Source organism: Musa acuminata, unplaced genomic scaffold (genome assembly GCF_036884655.1).
Source record: "Musa acuminata AAA Group cultivar baxijiao unplaced genomic scaffold, Cavendish_Baxijiao_AAA HiC_scaffold_586, whole genome shotgun sequence".
NCBI lineage: Eukaryota > Viridiplantae > Streptophyta > Magnoliopsida > Zingiberales > Musaceae > Musa > Musa acuminata.
The window spans coordinates 1,353-25,000 of NW_027020825.1; the positions used below are offsets into that span (position 1 = coordinate 1,353).

Genomic DNA, 23,648 nt, shown 5'->3' on the forward strand with positions numbered 1-23,648 from the left:
CCCGCCTAGATAATATTTTTCCTTGTTCACTAATAAATCGACTAATTAAACTCATGTTTCTATAATCGATTCGATCCCCCGATCCAATTGGGGGCAAACGCCTACGAAAAGATCGCTTGGATTTACGAAAAGATTGCTTGGATTTATCCATGGTTTATTCCTTATTTCTAAAATTCTATTTCTTTATTCACTTCAGTTCAGATCCGACCAAAATAGGCTTTGATTTGTATACATTATGTATATTATATATCTTATACATTATGTATATTATACATTATGTATATTATATATGTTAAATATATGTTAAGTATGTTAAATATATGTTAAGTTCTTCTAAATATATGTTAAGTTCTTCCTCTTCCTTGGCGAGAGCGCACACGCGTTCTGTTCGATCTATTTCTTTATTTCTCCATGAATCGTATGCTTGTTACAATAGCGACAAAATTTTCTCAATTCTAATCGACCAGGCGTATTGTGTCGATTCTTTTGAGTAATATATCTAGAAATACCTGGCGATTCTTTATTGACATCATTTCGGGCACAACTGGTACATTCCAAAATAACTATGACTCTGACATCTTTACCCTTGGCCATGAACCTCCTTTGAATTTTGGATCGGCTTAACTCTTCTATTTTCGATCCGAGCTGAAGAAGAAGAAAAGAACAAAAAAAATCGATAGAAGTTACTAACTAGAAATGGAATTTCTAAGTATTTCGTTGCAATTATCATTTCATTATATAATGATAATTAATATTATATTAATGGAGTAACAATTTTACTAGAATAATAAAGTAATAATTTAATGGAGTAATAATTAAATAATACAATTTCTTTCTAACTCTCAATTGTTCCTATCCTAAATCTCAATATTTTATTAATATTTATTTTATTTATTATTTAAGTTAAATATCTTCTTTCTATGCTATGATTTCGTGGAACTCGCCGTAGACTGGATCCACATTTTCATTTCTGTTCTCCAAAATTCGATCTTCGATCTACCACATTTTTGCTGAGGTTCAATACACTTTTTTCTTTTCCTTCCTATCCTAAAGAACTGAAAAAATAGGGGCGAAATTCGAAATTTTAGTCACGTGGAATTGTATCTCTAATTTTCTTCATTTCTTCGCATATCAATCAATAACTAGAATTAAAAAAAGGGGAATGACAAGGCATCCGGAAATAACCGATTAATTTCTATCAATAGGCCTGCTAAAGACCCAAACCATAGAGTACTTAGCACAGGTGCCACGGAGAGATATGTTTTTATATCTCGCATTGAAAATCCTCCTTCTATTATGGATTGTAATACATATATGGTCAGATGCTGTAGTTCAAGATCATTTGTATTTTTTTACACGGAATTCCTAACTAAACAGGATTCCTAACTAAAATAGATATGTACAATGAAGCAATAGATTTTTTTCTTTTTTTGTAAAAGAAAAAAAATCTAATCCCTTGTTCCTGAGCATTACTGATAAATATTAACTTTTTTATACGTTAGGTTTCAGATGTATATAATTCTTTTATTATATGAAACCAAAAAGAAGAAATGACAAGAAAATTGTATATAGATGGAGGAGAAAATGACGATATGGAAAACAAGACAGGGATTTTGTACAATGAAACTGTACAACAATTTTGAAAAGGGATGTAGCGCAGCTTGGTAGCGCGTTTGTTTTGGGTACAAAATGTCACGGGTTCAAATCCTGTCATCCCTACCTATTACTTCTCCCATGGGCAGTAACGAGGGATTCATTGAGATCGATTAAAATTGGACATAATCTTCCGGTCTTGCATACTATATGTATGCAAGACGTATTGGGGGTAGAAAAATTACTTTTCTTTACAGTACAGTCGTATCTCCTGTCATAAGGATAAGAAAGCGCTCTTAGTTCAGTTCGGTAGAACGCGGGTCTCCAAAACCCGATGTCGTAGGTTCAAATCCTACAGAGCGTGATTCGGTTTATTTGATGTCGAATCACAATAAAATAATTAATAATTTAACAAAACAAAAAGTTGAATTGTAACTTGAATTTGACCTCCTTCCTGCAGGAGGTCAATCAAAAAAAGAAAGAAATATTACTCAATCAAAGGTCCAACTGATCACCACGTCTATATTGTAAATATGCGGTTACGAATAATCCTGCTAAAGTAATAGGAATTAGACCTAAGACGATTCCAAATAGAAAAACTTCAATCATTTCGGTTTGTTTAAGGGGATAAAAAGAAAGGTAAGATCTATCCCTAAATATTAATCTGAATTATCCGTGAATCTCAATGACCAAGAATTGGCAATTGATGTGAGAAAGAACCATAGAATACCCGGAATCTCAGAGAAATATTCGTTTTTATCAATTTTTCATTCAATTCATTTCAAATAAGTCGTATCTTGTTCAAACCAATGAATAGAGCTGAGGTTATAGTTAAAGCAGCCAGTAGAAAACCGAAATAACTAGTTATAGTAAGCATGAAAGAGCTAAATTAGATATGTTCTTTTGCTACATATGTTGATAAAACACTTACCTAAGTTTCAATTTTTACAAAATACGACGGCAAGAAAAAATCAATTGACAGAATTAGTTTAGTTCCAATTGAAAATTCTGGATTCATCAGTCATTATAGATAAGACTAACTAAGAGTGACATAGGTAGAAAAATTCGATTCATCTGCTGTGACATTGACCGATCCTATGATTCGGAATCAACAGATTCATTGTGGAATTTGTGAGTTGAATAAAGTATTTGTGAGTTGAATAAAGTAATAGTAAAAGTAAGTAAAATATAAAGTATAAGTAAAAGTAATAGTAATTAAGAACTGTGCCGTGTAACTTCATTCAAAACTTAAATTACTTATGGACTTATACTTAAATATTAAATAAAATATTAAATAAAATATAAGTAATTTAAGTAATTTTGGAATAAAAGAATTGGATTTGAAAATTCCATTTTAATCATTTCCTTTCTATTTCAATAGGATCTAATCCTTTTTGGAACGAACGGCCTGATACTATTTACCTTTTATTTATTTTAACTCATTGGACTCAGTACAGTAATAGGTTGCTTAATTGCCCATAACATAATATTTCGAATGAAAAGAAAAAGGTGTCCCACGATCTATCGAAAAAAATAAAACCTTTACTCTATTTTTCATTTTTATATTTTTATTCTTTTTTTTCAGGTCCAACTCGATTCAAAGACGAACAACTTCCATTATCCTTTTAGATTCTATATTCTGTCTTTCCATATCATGGAGTTCCATACTTCTAGTTTGGTCAAGAAAGAACCTTTGTTTTGGATCTAATACAATAACGGTTGCATCACGAATATGGATTGTTCCAACTGGGTTCTGTTTCTTTCATGTTCTGTTTCTTTCACTAATATAGTATATACTATTGTATTTTGTATTACAGTATATTTATTGTATTATACGACCAACCAATTACTTGAAATAAAAAGATTTGAACAAAAAAACTTTTAACCAAAAAATGGGTTTATTATAGATTTCGCATACATATAATTGAATTGTGTGAATATTATAATATGCTTCATAAATTATTAGAAACCATCGATTCACGCTTTTCCAAGATCTTTACTTTCTATTATGAATCCAATAATGGAAATCTTATAAGGAATTTGAGTAATTTTCTATTGATCTATTGAATAACATAGAGTTATGCATAGACAAGGAACAAAAAAAGAAGAAAAGAATTATGTAGCATTTCGGTACCGATCGAGACTGCGTTGCTGTGCCAGAGGAAGGATAGCTATACTGATTCGGTATACTTGAAATAAACCTTTGGTACAAAATTGACGATCTCACAAAGATGCAATATCAGTAGTTTTCCATTTACTGATCCCATCTTTCAAGGAATCGATTCCCTTTTTTGAATGTACAAAAATTTGTGGAGCTCAGAATGTCTGGAAGCACGGGAGAACGTTCTTTTGCTGATATTATTACCAGTATTCGATACTGGGTCATTCATAGCATTACTATACCTTCCCTATTCATTGCGGGTTGGTTATTCGTCAGTACGGGTTTAGCTTACGACGTGTTTGGAAGTCCTCGGCCAAACGAGTATTTCACAGAGAGCCGACAAGGTATTCCATTGATAACCGGCCGTTTTGATTCTTTGGAACAACTTGATGAATTTAGTAAATCCTTTTAGGAGGCCCCCAATGACCATAGATCGAACCTATCCAATTTTTACAGTGCGATGGTTGGCTGTTCACGGACTAGCTGTACCTACCGTTTCTTTTTTGGGGTCAATATCAGCAATGCAGTTCATCCAACGATAAACCTAATTTGAATTATAGAGCTATGACACAATCAAACCCGAATGAACAAAATGTTGAATTGAATCGTACCAGTCTATACTGGGGTTTATTACTCATTTTTGTACTTGCTGTTTTATTTTCCAATTATTTCTTCAATTGAAAGAAAGAAAGAGAATAGTAGGAATTCTCTTATCCCATTCGGAAAGATACCATCCTCATAATTATCCATGACTGTTTTTGTCTCTAGCACGACCATTTGAGAAAATGTGGAGGAAAGTAGGGGAAATGGCCGATACTACTGGAAGGATTCCTCTTTGGCTGGTTGGTACTGTAACTGGTATTCCTGTGATCGGTTTAATAGGTGTTTTCTTTTACGGTTCATATTCTGGGTTGGGTTCATCTCTCTAGTAATCGGATAAACCGGATTGTAGACATGAAAGAGTAAGAAAAGAACTCAACGGGACCTTACCCTCCTTTGTCTAATTAGAGCGATAAGGTCCCGTTGAGTTCTTTTCTTACTCTTATAGGAAGATTATGATCTATTCCATAACATACAAATTGGCCAGTCAACATAATCAAAATATTATATTCGTAGAAATGAAATGACAAAACGGATCCTTTGCTCTGATGTTTCAAACCACTCTATTCTTTTGTTTCTTAATAATGTTTTTGAAGAATTGAATCTATTGATTGATTCATAGTCTCTGTTCTTCCTTTCCTCCATAATATTAACTCTTATGAAGAAACAAGAAAAGAGTAATCAATGGATTTTCTGAATAATACAATATTATATAGATTTCTACGCATGAGACATCCTGCAAATAATTTCTATACTAAACTACTAATAGAACTTACTCTATAGAACTTACTCTATAAAACTCTATAATATAATTTGTTTGAATAATTTCTCTTGAATAATTTCTCTAAGTTAAAAGTTTAAGTTAATTGAAGAAGTTCTATTTGCTCAATCAATTATTCCCCTAATCCTTTCTCTCTTTTTGTTTGTCCACAACTTCCTATGAATCTAACCAAAAGAGTTCTGGTGGACCCGGAAAAGAAGGAATGGTAATCTTTGACGAACAGGAGAAAAAATCATTATTATTTCGATATAAGACGACACAAGAAAAAGGATTTTCCGCCCTTTTCTTGTGTCGAATAGAAGACTCGTAAGACTAGTAATCCCTCCTAAAAGGATTTCTTTCTTTCATTTTTCCCATCCTTGCTCTGTATTCTCTTTCTTTGTATGTCTATTGTCTATTACTAAGAATAGGATACAAGTAATGAATTCCAGACATCCCGCAAAACGAAAAAAAAGTATAAACAAAGCAACCAAAAAGGTTTACAGATTTTTTGATCATACATAATTGTATGGATCAAAAAAAATTCGGCGCTTTTTACCAACTTGATGTTAAGGAATCTCTGCACCTAGAAATTCATTTCGTACAATTGAACCTTTTCAAACTGTTTCTTTTTAAGAACCAAAAAAACTTGTGCCAAAATAACAGATGCCAAGAAGAACAAAAGACCTTGGACCCGTAATGGGTCTTGAAGCACTATTTCTGCATCTCCCTGACCAAAGCCTCCCACATTGGGATTGCTTGTTAATGGTTGATCAAGCTTGATGGATTCACCCTCTGAAACAAGAAGTTCTGGTCCTGGAGGTATAATATCAACCACTTGATGTCCATCCGATGCATCAACTATGGTTATTTCATATCCCCCTTTTTCTTTACGTACTATTCTGCTTACTATACCTGCTGATGTAGCATTATAGACTGTATTGTTACTTTTGCTACCATCAGGATAAATCTGACCCCTTCCTCTGTTCCCACCTACGTATATGGGATATTTTAAGAAGTGAACGTCTTTCTTCGTAGCAGGGTCGGGGGAAAGAATGGGAAAGACGATTTCACTATATTTCTGACCGGGAACAGGACCTATCACAATAATATTTCTTTTGTTGGGACGATAACTCTGAAAAGACAGATTTCCTATCTTTTCTTTCAACTCAGGAGAAATACGATCAAGGGGGGCTAATTCGAATCCGTCGGGTAAAATGAGAACAGCCCCCACATTCAAAGTCCCCTTTTTACCATTAGCAAGAACTTGTTTCAGTTGCTTATCATAAGGGATTCGAACAACTGCTTCAAATACAGTATCAGGAAGCACAGCTTGCGGAACTTCAATATCCACGGGTTTATTAGCTAAATGGCAATTGGCACATACAATTCGTCCCGTTGCTTCTCGCGGGTTTTCATAACCCTGCTGCGCAAAAATGGGATATGCATTTGAAATAGATGCCCGAGTTATTACATATATCATGATCGATACAGAAATGGATCGAGTCATCTCTTCCTTTACCCAAGAAAAAGTATTTTTATTTTGCATGTCCAATCATTGATCCCCGAATTTCTACAATAAATTAGATAGGTAGCTAGTATAGTTCCCTATACACGAGTCTGTCATTGTACTGGAATAATTGTACTGGAATATAGGACGAATACCTTGAACAGATAAAAGTATAAAGAATTAAGTCAAATTGAAAATACTTTCTTTATACACGAAGAAAGATTCTGATTTGATTGATATAATAAGATCAAATGAGTTCTTTATTCATTCATTGAATGATAAATTACTACAAGCGAAGGAGATACACGATTTAAAAAAAGGAAGATCCAATATTTCACAATTGTATCTAGAATAACTGGAAAAGTGGAAACAAGACCAGATATAATTTGATCGTTATGATCCAATCCAAAATCGTTGTAGACCGAACCAATCATTAGTTCCCAACCATGGGTCGAGTGAAATCCGATCCATAAATCAGTAACTAAAAGAATAGAAAAAGCTTTTATTGTGTCACTTAAGTTATAGAGGAATTCCTGAACCCAAGAATTAAGAATGACGAGTTCTTCATTACTCAGAATAAAATAACCACTTAGAATAGCGAAACAGATTATATTTGTCGAGAAATGCAAAATGATATGGAGATCATATTCATTGTGTGCTTTGACTAATTGTATTGTTTCCTTGTGTATTTCTATATGAAGTTTTTGTATATGCGTTTCCGGGTACTCCTTTATCATTTCGTCCAATAGGAATAGTTCTTCTAATTCTATGAATCTTTCCAGAACGTTTTTCTCTTGAATATGATTCAAAAAATTTTCGGATTGCCTGGTATTCCACCAATTAGTAACCCAAGGTTCCAGACATTTATTAAATGAGAAAGAGACCCACCAGGGCAAAAATACTATAGATGCGAGATATGGGAGGGAGGCCGATGCTTTCTTTTTTTTCATTTTTTTTTTTCTGTGAATTGAATTGTTAATGAACCTGCTTCATTCGTTGACTCTATCTGATCTGATATTTCTTTGAAGCACGAGTTGTATAACAAGGTATTGACCTATGGGTCTATTCCTTTCCTATTATTGTGTAATAATTTTATTTTTTTTTTGATTTAGAAGGAATATAGACATAGAATAAGAGTTCTTTTCGGATGAAAATGAGAAAAAAAGAAATAAATATTATTCCAGATATCTCAATTGGGCAAATTTGAACCAATTTTATTTTCATTTGTTCCTTTCGATGAATACTCGAAAACCCACTTGAAGTAACGAATCGAGTTTCGAGACGAAAAAACTCCCCCTGGATCAATTAATTCTTTCGAAATGTTTCACCGTCTAACCAGAAAAGGGTATCAATTCCAAATCTTGGGCCTAAAAAGATGAATTCTGTATTACGAAATACATGTTCGGATAGGTTTGATGAATTTATATCTATACTTATTAGATTAGATTCGTTAGTTAGATTAGACCTTTTTCTAGTATAAAAGAATGAAGAAACTTCAGTTGTATTAAAAGAGGAATTAGCAAGTTCCTTCCCCCATCTTGAGAAAATATTTATTCTTCATTTTATTCTTCACTTCAGTTCGTTTCAAAATACTTCAATTGGTACGCGCAAGAAATAGGCCAATTCGGCAGCTTTTTGTTCAATTTCTCGTGGAGTAAAATTCTCATCAGTACGAGTCAAGGGAATGGCTCCTTGGCCTCTGATTTCCATATAAAGGACACGACGAGTATAAAGACCCTCTTTAACCTCTATTCTGATTGATTGGATATCTCTCATAAAGAAGCGAAGGAAGATGCGACGATTTATTCCAGGAAATCCCCAGCGAAAAATACACACTATTCCTTCTTTTCTATCGAATCGGTCATAACCGCTACCTACATTCCACGAAATTGTGCACCACAAATACGAGCTAATGAATAGACCCGCGATCCCGTAGAAAGACATCACGATCCCTTGTGGAAAAAAAATGATTTGCTGAGATGTAAATACGGGTATCAAATTCCTACCAAGATAACTGGAAGTTCCAACCACTAAGAATCCTAGTGAACCTAAAAAAAGGATACAGGCCCAGCAAAAATTACTCGTTTTTCGAGACCCCGTTATAAGTTCTATCCATATATGTTCTGATCGCCAATTCATACTATACTAGATCCAGTGCATTCGATTGGAATTGAGCGAATAACCCAAATAAATTTGACTTTACCTTTCTTGATCCCGAAGTAACTTTCATCAACTAGCACTATTCTGATGTGAAACATTAGGAGAGTAATTGGTTAGATACATTGACTTTCTATTTAAAATATTCACTAATCCATTTTGAACCAGCTATATTCACATATACATGCATTTATGCAGATATCATATATCCGCATAACGATTCTTTCATTTGTGTGTTCGGAAAGAGCCACATATCATACCATATTACACGAGATAAATATCTGTATTATCATCCAGTGTTGAAATAAATTGATAAGATTCGGTCCCATTGGGTCTAGACAATCTTATTTTTTTGGACATGAAGAAATAAGGAAACCATTGCAATTGCCGGAAATACTAGGCCCACTAAAGGCACAAAAATAGAGGGTAAGTTGGGATCTGTCATAGAATAGGTGCCTCAATTTAATATTTCTATCTGTTTTAATATTTCTATCTATTAGAAAGATATCTTCTTATGATATATCTATTACTTATGATATATCTATTATAAGTAATATCAAGCCATTATTATATTATATCAAGCCATTATTATATTATAAATATATTATAAAAAATTATAATAAATATTATTTATTTATAATATTTATTTATAAGTAATAAGTAATATCAACTATAATTCTATATGATTAGATAGAAAATGACTAGATAGAAACTATATATTCTATATTCTAAAACTATATATTCTATATTCTAAAATATAATAAATAAAATATAATAAAATATAAAATAAAAATTATCCGAAACCTCTGTCTCTTATTACAAGGAGAACTTATGTCACCAAAGAAAACACCTGATTACGACGAATTAAATACTTGTTCGCTACAAATAAAATAACTGAATCTAGTGCTATACTTTACATTTTTGAACTTGGATTCAAGGGAAAGAAACCGTGGAGCTGAAATAACTCACCCAGAACACCTTTTAAAAGATTACGTGGTACTATTGGGTCGAATAAACCTTTATGGAATAAATACTCAGACACTTGTGAACCTTCAGGTATTACCTTTTTTAATGTTTGTTCAATTACTCTTTTACCCGCAAATGCAATGTAGGCGTTAGGTTCAGCAATAATGATATCCCCCAACATACCAAAACTGGCTGTTACTCCACCAGTTGTAGGAGATGTAAGAATTGATACATAGAATAACTTTTTATCTGATTGATAATTAGATGAAGCAGAAGATATTTTAGCCATTTGCATCAAGCTCAAACTTCCTTCTTGCATGCGTGCTCCTCCAGAAGCACACACAATAATGACAGGTAGAGATCGATTAGTAGCATACTCGATCAAACGAGTAATTTTCTCGCCTACTACGGATCCCATACTACCTCCCATAAACTGAAAATCCATAACGCCAATTGCTACGGGAATACCATTTATTTGACCTATGCCTGTTTGAATAGCATCAGCTAAACCTGTCCTTCTTTGATAAGAATCGATACGATCTCCATAAGGTTCCTCTTTTGAACGAAAATCAATGGGGTCTATAGATATCATATCTTTATCCAGAGGATCCCAAGTTCCGGGATCAATCGAAAGTTCAATTCTATCTGAACTACTCATTTTCAAATGATATCCACACTGTTCACAAATATTCATTTTTGACTTAAAAAATTTTTTATAATTTAATCCATAACAATTTTCGCATTGAACCCATAAATGTTTGTATTTTTGATTTATATTGAAATCATTGGATTCTACTTCTTCATGGAAGTCGGATTCTACTTCTTCATGGAATTCTACTTCTTCATGGAATTCTACTTCTTCATTGAAATCGGATTCCACTTCTTCATTGAAATCGGATTCCACTTCTTCATTGAAATCGGATTCCACTTCTTCATTGAAATCGGATTCCACTTCTTCATTGAAATCAGATTCTACTTCTTCATTGAAATCATTGGATTCTACTTCTTCGTGGAATTCTACTTCTTCATGGAAATCGGATTCTACTTCTTCATGGAAGTCGGATTCTACTTCTTCGTGGAATTCTACTTCTTCATGGAAATCGGATTCCACCTCTTCATGGAAATCATTGAAATTTTTTCTAGTTCTTTTACTAGACCTACCGCTCTCACTACTATTTCTATTTTCAGTACAAATGAAGTTATAAAAGTAACTGTCACTGTAATTGTTGGTACTACCCGAAATAGAACTATTAATACTGACTTCAAAACGAAGATAACTATCAATGCAACTATTAATGTGATTATTCCAACCAGATTGAGTATCATACATGTAATGATAATAGTAGTGATTCTTTTTCTTAGACCCCCTACTCAAATAACTAGAAAGTTTTTTTTCTAGTTCACTCAGAAAAGAACTATCATTGTCAACCTCAAAAATCTGATTTTCAATATCAAAATATACAGAGTAACTGTCACCATTACTATCCCTAACTAAAAAAGTGTCATCAGAGATCAAACTCCAAATATCCTTGATTTCAAATAAAGAATCAACATTAGTGAAACTATAATTACCACTATGATTCCAACTAGGAATCTTTTTCTTCGTATCGTTCTTCGTATCGTTTAGAATAGGTTGTTCACTTCTACTGGTATGTCCAATACCATCAAGACTATCCATTGATTTACTTAGCCCACACCTAGATTTACTTAGCCCACACCTATGTTCTAACTTCTCGTTAGACAACATCGAACGGAACCACCATTTTCCCATAGAGTCTTTCTACCCCCTATTTGATGAAATACAATACATTCGATGGATAATCATTTTACTTTCACTATTTGATTTCTTATCAGAATTAAGCATACGAATCTAATCCTAATCATTAGGATTGTTAATTAATAACGAGTAAGTATTGAAAGAACGAGTAAGTATTGAAAGAAATGATTCTCCTTTGTGGGAAGCCGAGGTATCACTTCAATATATATTGATAGAATCTTTTTATAAATTTTAAAATAGAAAGACACAGCTTTCTTCCATGTGATGTACAAATTCTCATCGAAAATAGAGATAGTTGTTTATTTCTATAAATAAAGAATAAAGAATTTGTTCTCGTATAATCAAATAATTAAGTTTCTATTTTAACATGGAACGAAAAAGACAATATATAGGATGGGTAAAGGAGCCTTTCCCTTGGCTTGATCTATGGCCTGAAACTAGGAGATATAAAAAAGTCCACCAATCCCAAGGATCCATAATTAATCCAATCCTATGGATCCAACAACAAACAATAGAAGTATTGAGTTGTTTAGTCTTCGATCTTATCTTGTATATATATAGGTAAGATCTGTACATCTGTACATATAAAAGATATATGCAAATACATAGTATAGAATGCTCATTCTTTTTTTTTTTATTCGGCAATCGGCCCAATCTTTTTTTTAGGAAAAGATTGGGCCGACTTTAATTGCAATCAATTAGGAGAACAAACAGGAATTACTGAATTATGCACACTTACTTTTTCTCTTTATCTAGCTTATCTACTGGTTCGAATTCGAATTTGATCTCTTTCCATACTTCACAAGCAGCGGCTAGTTCAGGGCTCCATTTGCTAGCTTCACGGATAATTTCATTACCTTCACGAGCAAGATCACGTCCCTCATTACGAGCTTGTACACACGCCTCTAAAGCCACCCTATTAGCTACTGCACCAGGTGCATTTCCCCAAGGGTGTCCTAAAGTTCCTCCGCCAAACTGTAGTACGGAATCATCCCCAAAGATTTCGGTCAGAGCAGGCATATGCCAAACATGAATACCCCCTGAAGCCACGGGCAGAACACCTGGCATAGAGACCCAATCTTGAGTGAAGAAAATACCGCGACTTCGGTCTTTTTCGATATAATCATCACGTAATAAATCAACGAAACCTAAAGTCATCTCACGTTCCCCTTCCAGTTTACCTACTACTGTACCGGCGTGAATATGATCTCCACCAGACATACGTAATGCTTTAGCTAGTACACGGAAATGCATACCATGATTTTTCTGTCTATCAATAACTGCATGCATTGCGCGATGGATGTGAAGAAGTAGGCCGTTGTCACGGCAATAATGAGCCAAGCTAGTATTTGCAGTGAATCCACCAGTTAAGTAGTCATGCATTACGATAGGAACTCCTAATTCTCTGGCACATATGGCCCTTTTCATCATTTCTTCACATGTACCCGCAGTAGCATTCAAGTAATGTCCTTTGATTTCACCTGTTTCGGCCTGCGCTTTAAAAAGTGCTTCGGTGCAAAATAAGAAACGATCTCTCCAACGCATAAATGGTTGTGAGTTTACGTTTTCATCATCTTTGGTAAAATCAAGTCCACCACGTAGACATTCATAAACCGCTCTACCGTAGTTTTTTGCAGATAATCCCAATTTTGGTTTAATAGTGCATCCCAATAGGGGACGACCATACTTGTTCAACTTATCTCTTTCAACCTGAATGCCGTGAGGCGGGCCTTGGAAAGTTTTGGAATAAGAAGTGGGAATTCGCAGATCCTCCAGACGTAGAGCTCGTAAGGCTTTGAAACCAAATACATTACCCACAATGGAAGTAAACATGTTAGTAACAGAACCTTCTTCAAAAAGGTCTAAAGGATAAGCTACATAAGCAATATATTGATTTTCCTCCCCAACAACGGCCTCGATGTGGTAGCATCGCCCTTTGTAACGATCAAGACTGGTAAGTCCATCAGTCCACACAGTTGTCCATGTACCAGTAGAAGATTCGGCAGCTACCGCAGCCCCTGCTTCTTCGGGCGGAACTCCAGGTTGAGGAGTTACTCGGAATGCTGCCAAGATATCAGTATCTTTGACTTCGTAGTCAGGAGTATAATAATTCAATTTGTAATCTTTAACACCAGCTTTAAATCCAACACTTGCTTTAGTCTCTGTTTGTGGTGACATAAGTCCCTCCCTACAACTCATGAATTAAGAATTCTCACAACGACAAGGTCTACTCGATATAGATTATGCATGAATGAAACCTTTGACAAAAATAAAAATAAAAAAAAAGAAAAAAAATATTCAACTAATATTATCAACTAATTTCAATGTTATGTTAAAATGAAATGGTTCATTATTAGACCATGTATTTGATTCATCAAATACATCATTATTGTATACTCCAAATACATCATTATTGTATACTCTTTGATATATATGGCGCAACCCAAACCCAATGTTTGTTTTGCAAGTTTACAATAAAATCAAATGGATCTCCTTCTTATTTTGAATCCAAATACTAAGAAAAATTCACTCTTGACAGTGATATATGTTGTATATGTAAATCCTAGATGTGAAAATAGGCATAATTCATCCTAAAAGGGTATAAAGAATAGATAGGCGGAAATCCAATATCTATTCAAAAAAAAAAAAGAACAATGGCCAATTAGATCGAAATAATGAATCATAAATGGAGTTCGGGTTCGAATTCTATAGATAATAGAATCTAATACGGATGGTTTTTCTATAATGATAGAGAAATGAAAGAGACTTACTCGTGATTTCATGTACTTAATATTTCTTTTGAAAAAAAGAAGGATTGGCTGAACTTGAAAATTGACTCATTGAATGAGTAATTGAATGAGTAAACGATTGAATCGTATTCGGTTGGGTGGTACCAACTAAATCAAGTGCTAACTCCCATTTATTTCTTATTGAATTAACCGATCAACTTGCTATCGGACATTTATTTTCGACTTGGCATGGCACTATTCAAAAAAACTTTCGACATACTTTACTTTAATTATAATTATGAGAATCAATCCTACCCCTTCTAGTCCTGCGGTTTCCACACTTGAAGAACAAAACCTAGGGCGTATCGCTCAAATTATTGGCCCAGTACTGGATGTTGTTTTTCCTCCGGGCAAGATGCCTAATATTTATAACGCTTTGGTAGTTAAGGGTCGAGATACTATTGGTCAGCAAATTAATGTGACTTGTGAGGTACAACAATTATTAGGAAATAATCGAGTTAGAGCTGTAGCTATGAGTGCTACAGATGGACTGATGAGAGGAATGGAAGTGATTGACACGGGAGCTCCTCTAAGCGTTCCAGTCGGTGGAGCTACCCTCGGACGAATTTTCAACGTTCTTGGGGAGCCTGTTGATAATTTAGGTCCTGTAGATACTAGCACAACATCTCCTATTCATAGACCTGCACCTGCCTTTATACAGTTAGAGACGAAATTATCAATCTTTGAAACAGGAATTAAAGTAGTGGATCTTTTAGCTCCTTATCGCCGTGGAGGAAAAATCGGACTATTTGGAGGAGCTGGAGTAGGTAAAACAGTACTCATCATGGAATTGATCAACAACATTGCCAAAGCTCATGGAGGCGTATCTGTATTTGGCGGAGTAGGCGAACGTACTCGTGAAGGAAATGATCTTTACATGGAAATGAAAGAATCCGGAGTAATTAATGAAAAAAATATTGCAGAATCAAAAGTAGCTCTAGTCTACGGTCAAATGAATGAACCGCCGGGAGCTCGTATGAGAGTTGGTTTGACTGCCCTAACTATGGCGGAATATTTCCGGGATGTTAATGAACAAGACGTACTTCTATTCATCGACAATATCTTTCGTTTCGTCCAAGCAGGATCAGAAGTATCCGCCTTATTGGGGAGAATGCCTTCTGCAGTGGGTTATCAACCTACCCTTAGTACAGAAATGGGTTCTTTGCAAGAAAGAATTACTTCTACCAAAGAGGGATCTATAACTTCGATCCAAGCCGTTTATGTACCTGCGGACGATTTGACCGACCCTGCTCCTGCCACGACATTTGCACATTTAGATGCTACTACCGTATTATCGAGAGGATTAGCTGCCAAAGGTATTTATCCAGCAGTGGATCCTTTAGATTCAACGTCAACTATGTTACAACCTCGGATCGTTGGCGAGGAACATTATGAAACTGCGCAAAGAGTTAAGCAAACTTCACAACGTTACAAAGAACTTCAGGACATTATAGCTATTCTTGGGTTGGACGAATTATCCGAAGAAGATCGTTTAACTGTAGCAAGAGCACGAAAAATCGAGCGTTTCTTATCACAACCCTTCTTCGTGGCAGAAGTATTTACTGGTTCTCCAGGAAAATATGTTGGTCTTGCAGAAACAATTAGGGGGTTTCAACTGATCCTTTCCGGAGAATTAGACAGTCTTCCCGAGCAGGCCTTTTATTTAGTAGGTAACATCGATGAAGCTACCGCGAAAGCTATGAACTTAGAAGAGGAGAGCAAATTGAAGAAATGACCTTAAATCTTTGTGTACTGACTCCTAATCGAATTATTTGGGACTCAGAAGTGAAAGAAATAATTTTATCTACTAATAGTGGCCAAATTGGCGTATTACCAAACCACGCCCCTATTGCCACGGCTGTAGATATAGGTCTTTTGAGAATACGCCTCAACAACGACCAATGGTTAACGGTGGCTCTGATGGGTGGTTTCGCTAGAATAGGTAATAATGAAATCACCATTTTAGGAAATGATGCGGAAATAAGTACTGACATTGATCCGCAAGAAGCTCAACAAGCTCTTGAAATAGCTGAAGCTAACTTGAGTAGAGCTGAGGGTAAGAGACAAGCAATTGAAGCGAATCTAGCTCTCAGACGAGCTAGGACACGAGTAGAGGCTGTCAATGTTATTTCCTACTAGTCAAGTCAATACATCAAAATAATAAAGAGAAGTTTTTAAAAAGTTCTTTATTATACACCACATGTTGATTCTGCCAATTGAACACAATCAAGTCTAATCTGATAAAACAAAAAAAGAAGATGGGGTAGAAAAACTTATTAGATATCATTTCATCGACTCCGGTATCTAATAAGTTCTACCTACTATTGGATTTGAACCAATGACTCCCGCCGTATGAAAGCAATACTCTAACCACTGAGTTAAGTAGGTCATTTATCACCACAAAAAGAACCCATCACTTCGGGGATTATAGGTGGAATATTATTTCTAAGCAATACTAATCTGTTCTGTTAAGCGTAAATAAATCTGTTCTGTTAAGCGTAAATAAAATAAATAGATCAGAGAGCTATGATGTGGATTATGGAATATCCATCTTGACAAGAAATTATCTATATGTTAAGATGTCTATGACAAGGGCTATAGCTCAGTTGGTAGAGCACCTCGTTTACACGCGCGCCAATGCTTTTCAAAGGAGCCTATTATGCAATGAACATAATTGATCGTATTGAGAAATCGATGTCTTACTCCATAGGTTCGAGGGAACAAGAGAACAATAGCCTGACAAATATTTGGTTCGGTCCGATTCAGGCGCGAATTCAGTTGCCAAATCAAATAGAACCCGCCATTGATTTGATAGTTGATAAGGTAAATACCCAGCCCATTCAATGCTAGGCATAATGAGTATAAGGGCCTCAAAATAACCTCTTTTCGTCCTATGAACTTTAAGGTGTATGAAGTCTCATATTCGACTGTTGCAGCGGAGCGATAGAGATTCCATTTAACTTAGGTTGATCTAGGCCGAAGGCAGACCTAAGTCAAGATAACCCTTCTTTGAAACACTTTGGTATTGCTCCTAGATCAGAATACAAATAATAAATCAGAGCACATGGAACCATCTCATTATCTTCCTCTAAAGAAAAAATATGGTGGACTAACTGATCTTTACATCAGTTGATGAAAGAGCCCAATGCAACAAAATGCATGTTGGGTCTTTGAAACAGTTCGAATCATTTCGATAATAATCAGTTTGATCTGTTTTACCGAGAAGGTCTACGGTTCGAGTCCGTATAGCCCTAATCCTAATATATTATATTTTTGTTTAGTATATAGTTTAGTGTTTAGTATATAGTTTAGTATGGTTTTCATTTCTATGGGACCAACCAAGTCTAATCCTAAGTCACATGGGTCTAGGACCTATTCTTTTCTTGGTCTTGGGTCTTGTCTTGTATTTGGAGAATCCCCCTAACTAATCACTAATCGTTTTTTGGCAGAACAAGAGCAACCTTATTGATTGATTCAGAGATAATGGAGAGATAACGAATTGGGCCTAAATATATTAACGTTTCTTCTTCTATATTCTATGAGTTGAGTGGGTTTGTGGATTTGATTTGGTCCGTCGAATCATTCGATAATGTGTGATTCTTTCTATTTGAAAATGTTATGTAAATCATTTATGATTCCGTCGATTATACTACTCCACTCTTTGCTATGTTTCATTGTCTAGTATAGGTTTGCTGTAAAACCTTTTTCTTGTAGCGAAATCTAACCCATTGCTTGGTCTTACCATTATATTATTAAGCGTTATTGCCGTAACAAAACAAACAAGTATTTTGGTTCATTCCAAATCGTAATCTTTGTTTAGTATTAGAGATTGGTCCGAAATAGAATGAATCTTTCATTCTAACTCTAATGAAATAACTCGATTCTTCTTATTTATTTCTGAGGAGGTGGGATAGTACAGGTTCCAAGTTTCCAATTTTTTGTATAGAAAGATATAAGTTGTTATATGTCACCTCTCAATTCAACGGATTGAATCAATTAAGAAAAATAGAAATGAAATCTAGGACAAGAAAAAGATAAAAAATCATTCGATGCATTAGATTATGTATTCATATTCGTATCAAATCAATAGAAGCAATGATCCTATACCCAGATTTTAATGAAAAAGGAATACTTCGAATAATATAGAATATGCTAGAAATCCCTAGACATTTTACCCCATATGACTATTGAAAAATTTAAGTTTTAAAAAAAGGAAATGAAATTATTATTATTTCATTATGTTGATTATATATAATCAACATAGTATTCTAATGAATATAGTATTCATAGTATTTAATTATAGGATATTTACTTTACTATATTATAGGGTATTGATATTTATTATAGTTATAGGCATAGGAATAGTTATAGGCATAGGATATTTTAGTATTTTATTACCTTTTTCTAGAGGATAGAGAACCCAAGACAAAGTGAGAGAGTTTTGTTTGTGTAAGAGCATCCTATGTCTACACCATATCTAAATAGAATCGAAATCCAAAATGTAAGTGGGATTCCATTAGATGAATCTTTAAACAAAACATGCCCCACAGCAAACAAACTCTAAACTATGCAGTTTGATTTGATCAAAATCAATTCTTGTTTCGCCTAAGATAAGAAGTTATGGATGAATTGACAATTCCGATTCGAATCGAATAATTCAGCATATTCCACATTAATAGGAGTACATTTATGTTTCTGCTTCACGAATATGATATTTTCTGGGCATTTCTAATAATATCAAGCGTTATTCCTATCTTGGCATTTGTAATTTCCGGAGTTTTAGCCCCGGTTAGTGAAGGACCAGAGAAGCTCTCTAGTTATGAATCGGGTATAGAACCCATTGGGGATGCTTGGTTACAATTTCGAATCCGCTATTACATGTTTGCTCTAGTTTTTGTTGTTTTTGATGTTGAAACGGTCTTTCTTTATCCATGGGCAATGAGTTTCGATGTATTGGGTGTATCTGTATTTATCGAAGCTTTAATTTTTGTGCTTATCCCAATTGTTGGTTCAGTTTATGCATGGCGAAAAGGAGCATTGGAATGGTCTTAACTGAATATTCAGACAATCAAAATAAAAATGAAGGAAAAGATTACATTGAGACAGTTATGAATTTGATTGAGTTTCCCTTAGTTGACAAAACAATTACCAATTCAGTTATTTCAACTACATTGAATGATCTTTCGAATTGGTCAAGACTTTCCAGTTTATGGCCGCTTCTATACGGTACCAGTTGTTGTTTCATTGAATTTGCTTCATTAATAGGCTCGCGATTCGACTTTGATCGTTATGGATTGGTACCAAGATCGAGTCCTAGACAAGCAGACCTAATTTTAACAGCCGGCACAGTAACAATGAAAATGGCTCCTTCTTTAGTAAGATTATATGAGCAAATGCCTGAACCAAAATATGTCATTGCTATGGGAGCTTGTACTATTACAGGAGGGATGTTCAGTACTGATTCTTATAGTACTGTTCGTGGAGTCGATAAGCTAATTCCTGTCGATGTCTATTTGCCGGGCTGCCCACCTAAACCAGAGGCGGTTATAGATGCTATAACGAAACTTCGTAAGAAAATATCTCGAGAAATCTTTGAAGATAGAACTGTGTCTCAACAGGAAAATCGATGTTTTACTACCAATCACAAGTTTTGTGTTAGACGCAGTACTCATACTGGAAATTATGATCAAGAATTGCTCTATCAATCACCATCTACTTCAGAGATACCTTCTGAAACATTTTTCAAATCCAAAAGTTCAGTATCTCCCCATGAATTAGTGAATCAGACAAGGTAAGGTTCTTTTGTGCAGAATAAGAAAGAAAGGGTCAATCTTTAAAAATTTCATTGTAAATTGAAATACTCATACAAATACAAATGTGGGAGAGATCAAGAAGATGCAGCAGGATCGTTTATCTGATTGGTTAGTCAACCATGATTTAGTTCATAGATCTTTGGGCTTTGATTGCCGAGGAATAGAAACTTTACAAATAAAAACCGAGGATTGGGATTCCATTGCTGTCATTTCATATGTATATGGTTACAATTATTTACGCTCCCAGTGTGCCTATGATGTAGCACCAGGCGGATTTTTAGCCAGTGTGTATCATCTTACGAGAATACAGTATGGTATAGCTAAACCAGAAGAGGTATGCATAAAAGTATTTGCCCCAAGGAATAATCCTAGAATCCCGTCTGTTTTCTGGATTTGGAGAAGTGCTGATTTTCAAGAACGCGAATCTTATGATATGTTGGGAATCTCTTATGATAATCATCCACGCCTTAAACGTATTTTGATGCCGGAAAGTTGGATAGGTTGGCCCCTACGTAAGGACTATATTACCCCCAATTTCTATGAAATACAAGATGCTCATTAAATGATAAGAAATTAATGTTTACTTAATACGACTATGACACGATTCCAGATTTCTTTCAAGTGAAGGAATATTTTTACGTTCCGTTCTAGATGAAAGAAAGTAACCGGACTTTAATTCGTATTATGGATAACCTAAAAAAAACTTCATTTATATTCCAAAATTTGGAATAGATCATATCCATTTCGTATGAGCAGAAACAATGGGATGAATCAAAAGAGTTCTGCACTATGAACTTTGTACCGCGCACATAACTTACTTAGATGTAGATGGACCTCGGAAAGTAACGTAAGCAAGAGTGAAGAAATGGAATAAATGTCAAAAATATGAAATGAAGAAATGAAAAGGGATTGGATTTTATTTGTACTGTGTCTGAAGTGCATTCTGTCTATTGCTATCTTTTAACTCCTCTCGACTTTTAAGTTTTTTTTTACTTTTACTTATTTATTTTTATTTTGAATATAGATGAAGACTTAATATTCTTTTTGAATGAGAGAAAGCACAGTATGAAGAAACAAGAAAGAAAAAAGAGACGGGAGCATAATCTCACTTTGTTCTTTACCATAACCATCCATACATATATTTTTTACCAATCCCCCCAAGGGGAGGTATATATATATATACATCTAGATGAGTAAATATGTAACCAATCCCCCCAAGGGGAGGTATATATATATATATATCTAGATGAGTAAATATGTAATAGATGAGTAAATATATGTAATAGATGAGTAAATATGTAACATCTAGATGAGTAAATACGTATCATGCTCTAGACTATTAACGCCCGATCTATCTCGATTAATTTGTATGAATATCTATCCGATACATTATTTACGTGTCAGGAACCAGATTTGAACTGGTGACACGAGGATTTTCAGTCCTCTGCTCTACCAACTGAGCTATCCCGACCATTTCCCGTGCATCATCCTAGTAGAGTACTTGTGTCTATGTTAATTAAAGGGACTAAAAAGTAGTAAAAAATTTGACAAGTAAGTGTAAGGATAATGATATGGACTGTGAATGATTCAATAATAGAGATTCTTTGCCCATATATGTTCATTTGTACAGGTTCTATCCAAATTGGGATAAGATCCAAGGATTTTAGTTCGGATCCGTTTGTGAAAGAGTAGAGTGAATGAGAAAGATAGTGAATTTTGTTTGAACTGAACCACTGATGAAAAAAAAGAAGAGGATAAATACTTAGGAAGTAAAATAGGCTTTTTATTGGGGATAGAGGGACTTGAACCCTCACGATTTAAAAAGTCGACGGATTTTCCTCTTACTATAAATTTCATTGTTGTCGGTATTGACATGTAGAATGGGACTCTCTCTTTATTCTCGTCCGATTAATCAGTTTTTCAAAAGATCTATCAAACTCTGGAATGAATGATTTCATAATTGAATATTCGATTCTTCCTTCAACTTCCATTGAAATGGATTCATAATAACTCTGAATTTTTCATATTATAATTATATATAATTATAATATAATAGATTCGGGTCATGATTAATCGTTTGATATGGCAGTATGTATACATACGTATTAGGTATATAGGACCATCTTTTCTGTAATTTTTATAGACGGATTCCTGCTACCAACAAAACGTAGTCAACTCCATTCGTTAGAACAGCTTCCATTGAGTCTCTGCACCTATCCTTTTAAATTCTAGTTTTATAAACCTTTGTTTTCTCAAAATAAGGATTTGGCTCAGGATTGCCCATTTTTAATTCCAGGGTTTCTCTGAATTTGGAAGTTACCACTTAGCAGGTTTCCATACTAAGGCTCAATCCAATCAAGTCCGTAGCGTCTACCGATTTCGCCATATCCCCTTTGATACCAAGACCTAGTTGGAATTCCAACTATCCTTTTCATTTATTTTGTTTGTTTGGACCCGTTGAATTCGTTAGATAATGATTTCTATATTGAAAAAGTGTATGCTGCTGTTTGATTTTTTTGGCTATCCCCCATCAGTTCATTTATATTGAATGAACCTTGTTTCAATCAGAAATGATTCTATCATTGATGTATCCGCAATTCAATATGGATAGATATATCCAACATATATATGTTTCTCCCTCCCTTTCATTTTTACAGTGCGATTTGGAATAGTGGAACGGTCGATATTCATTCTTCTTTTTTTTTGTCCTATCTCCTCCTTTTCCGAATCAAACCAGAGGAATGTCTCATTTTCATTTAGATTGTATCTTTATCCTTATCTTTTTTTTTATCTTAGGACCGATTCGCTATAGCTATAATTAACATAATATAAATATATAAAATATAAATATATAAATAAATACATTATGTTGTATATTATAGTTAGATATAGTTAGAATAGTCAGAAGAATAGTCAGAATTATTATTATAGTTAGTTATAGTATATAGTTTAGAAGTATACTATATAACTATATAGAACTATACTATACTATATAGTTATATAGTTATAGTATAGTTATATAGTTATAGTTCATAGTTAATATTAAACGAATAGCTAATAGATAAGATCAGCTAATAGCTAAAATCCGGTAGTTTCCTCAATTTCTATATACTATTTCTGTTATGTTATGTGAGCCCGCTTAGCTCAGAGGTTAGAGCATCGCATTTGTAATGCGATGGTCATCGGTTCGACTCCGATAGCCGGCTTTTTCTCTATCGATTTTTCCGTGATTGATAATCTCTCTCCTCCTTTTCCCATATGTTATGTCGTGGTAACTTGCAACCATGACCAAAAAATGTATTGGAACAATTAGATCTCTCTCTACCGAACAAATCATAAAACGGAGCTGCAACTTCCTATATATACAAAAAATCCGGATATTGATACAATTTATTTTATTCTACTTTGTAGTATTTCGGTAAATTTAGCTTTGCTTTGTTTATCCCTTAGTTCAGTCTTAATTTATAGTTCAGTTTTCATTTTTTTATTCTGAAAAAATGAAATTTCAATAAAATCCATAAA

At 34.3% G+C, this 23,648-nt stretch overlaps 5 protein-coding genes and 4 non-coding genes across 9 annotated transcripts in view; 5 read left to right on the forward strand and 4 right to left on the reverse strand.

Moving 5' to 3' along the window:
• Positions 1-358: 358 nt before the first annotated feature.
• LOC135661993 (cytochrome f) lies at positions 359-7,094 on the reverse strand. Its single transcript, XM_065176593.1, has one exon. It carries the CDS (start codon positions 6,661-6,663, stop codon positions 5,701-5,703), a length of 963 nt encoding a protein of 320 aa, XP_065032665.1. The 5' UTR covers positions 6,664-7,094; the 3' UTR covers positions 359-5,700.
• Positions 1,646-1,719, forward strand: TRNAP-UGG (transfer RNA proline (anticodon UGG)). The gene has a single exon. It is a non-coding gene; the product is annotated as a tRNA-Pro (tRNA).
• On the forward strand, positions 1,884-1,957 carry TRNAW-CCA (transfer RNA tryptophan (anticodon CCA)). Its single transcript has one exon. It is a non-coding gene; the product is annotated as a tRNA-Trp (tRNA).
• Positions 7,095-7,556: 462 nt separating the features above from the next.
• On the reverse strand, positions 7,557-11,587 carry LOC135661990 (acetyl-coenzyme A carboxylase carboxyl transferase subunit beta, chloroplastic-like). Its single transcript, XM_065176590.1, has one exon. The coding sequence runs from the start codon at positions 11,516-11,518 to the stop codon at positions 9,695-9,697; it is 1,824 nt and encodes a 607-aa protein (XP_065032662.1). The 5' UTR covers positions 11,519-11,587; the 3' UTR covers positions 7,557-9,694.
• A 593-nt stretch (positions 11,588-12,180) lies between these two features.
• Positions 12,181-13,723, reverse strand: LOC135661992 (ribulose bisphosphate carboxylase large chain). The gene has a single exon (XM_065176592.1). It carries the CDS (start codon positions 13,721-13,723, stop codon positions 12,260-12,262), a length of 1,464 nt encoding a protein of 487 aa, XP_065032664.1. The 3' UTR covers positions 12,181-12,259.
• An 828-nt stretch (positions 13,724-14,551) lies between these two features.
• Positions 14,552-19,403, forward strand: LOC135661991 (ATP synthase subunit beta, chloroplastic). The gene has a single exon (XM_065176591.1). The coding sequence runs from the start codon at positions 14,552-14,554 to the stop codon at positions 16,046-16,048; it is 1,497 nt and encodes a 498-aa protein (XP_065032663.1). The 3' UTR covers positions 16,049-19,403.
• Positions 19,404-21,524: 2,121 nt separating this feature from the next.
• TRNAF-GAA (transfer RNA phenylalanine (anticodon GAA)) lies at positions 21,525-21,597 on the reverse strand. Its single transcript has one exon. It is a non-coding gene; the product is annotated as a tRNA-Phe (tRNA).
• Positions 21,598-23,259: 1,662 nt separating this feature from the next.
• TRNAT-UGU (transfer RNA threonine (anticodon UGU)) lies at positions 23,260-23,332 on the forward strand. Its single transcript has one exon. It is a non-coding gene; the product is annotated as a tRNA-Thr (tRNA).
• A 137-nt stretch (positions 23,333-23,469) lies between these two features.
• The window catches only part of LOC135661989 (photosystem I P700 chlorophyll a apoprotein A1), a 9,110-nt gene continuing 8,931 nt past the window's right edge, over positions 23,470-23,648 (forward strand). Inside the window, exon 1 of the mRNA XM_065176589.1 lies at positions 23,470-23,648. This exon is cut by the window's right edge and continues 8,931 nt beyond it. The gene's annotated coding sequence lies outside the window, so the exon portion shown is untranslated.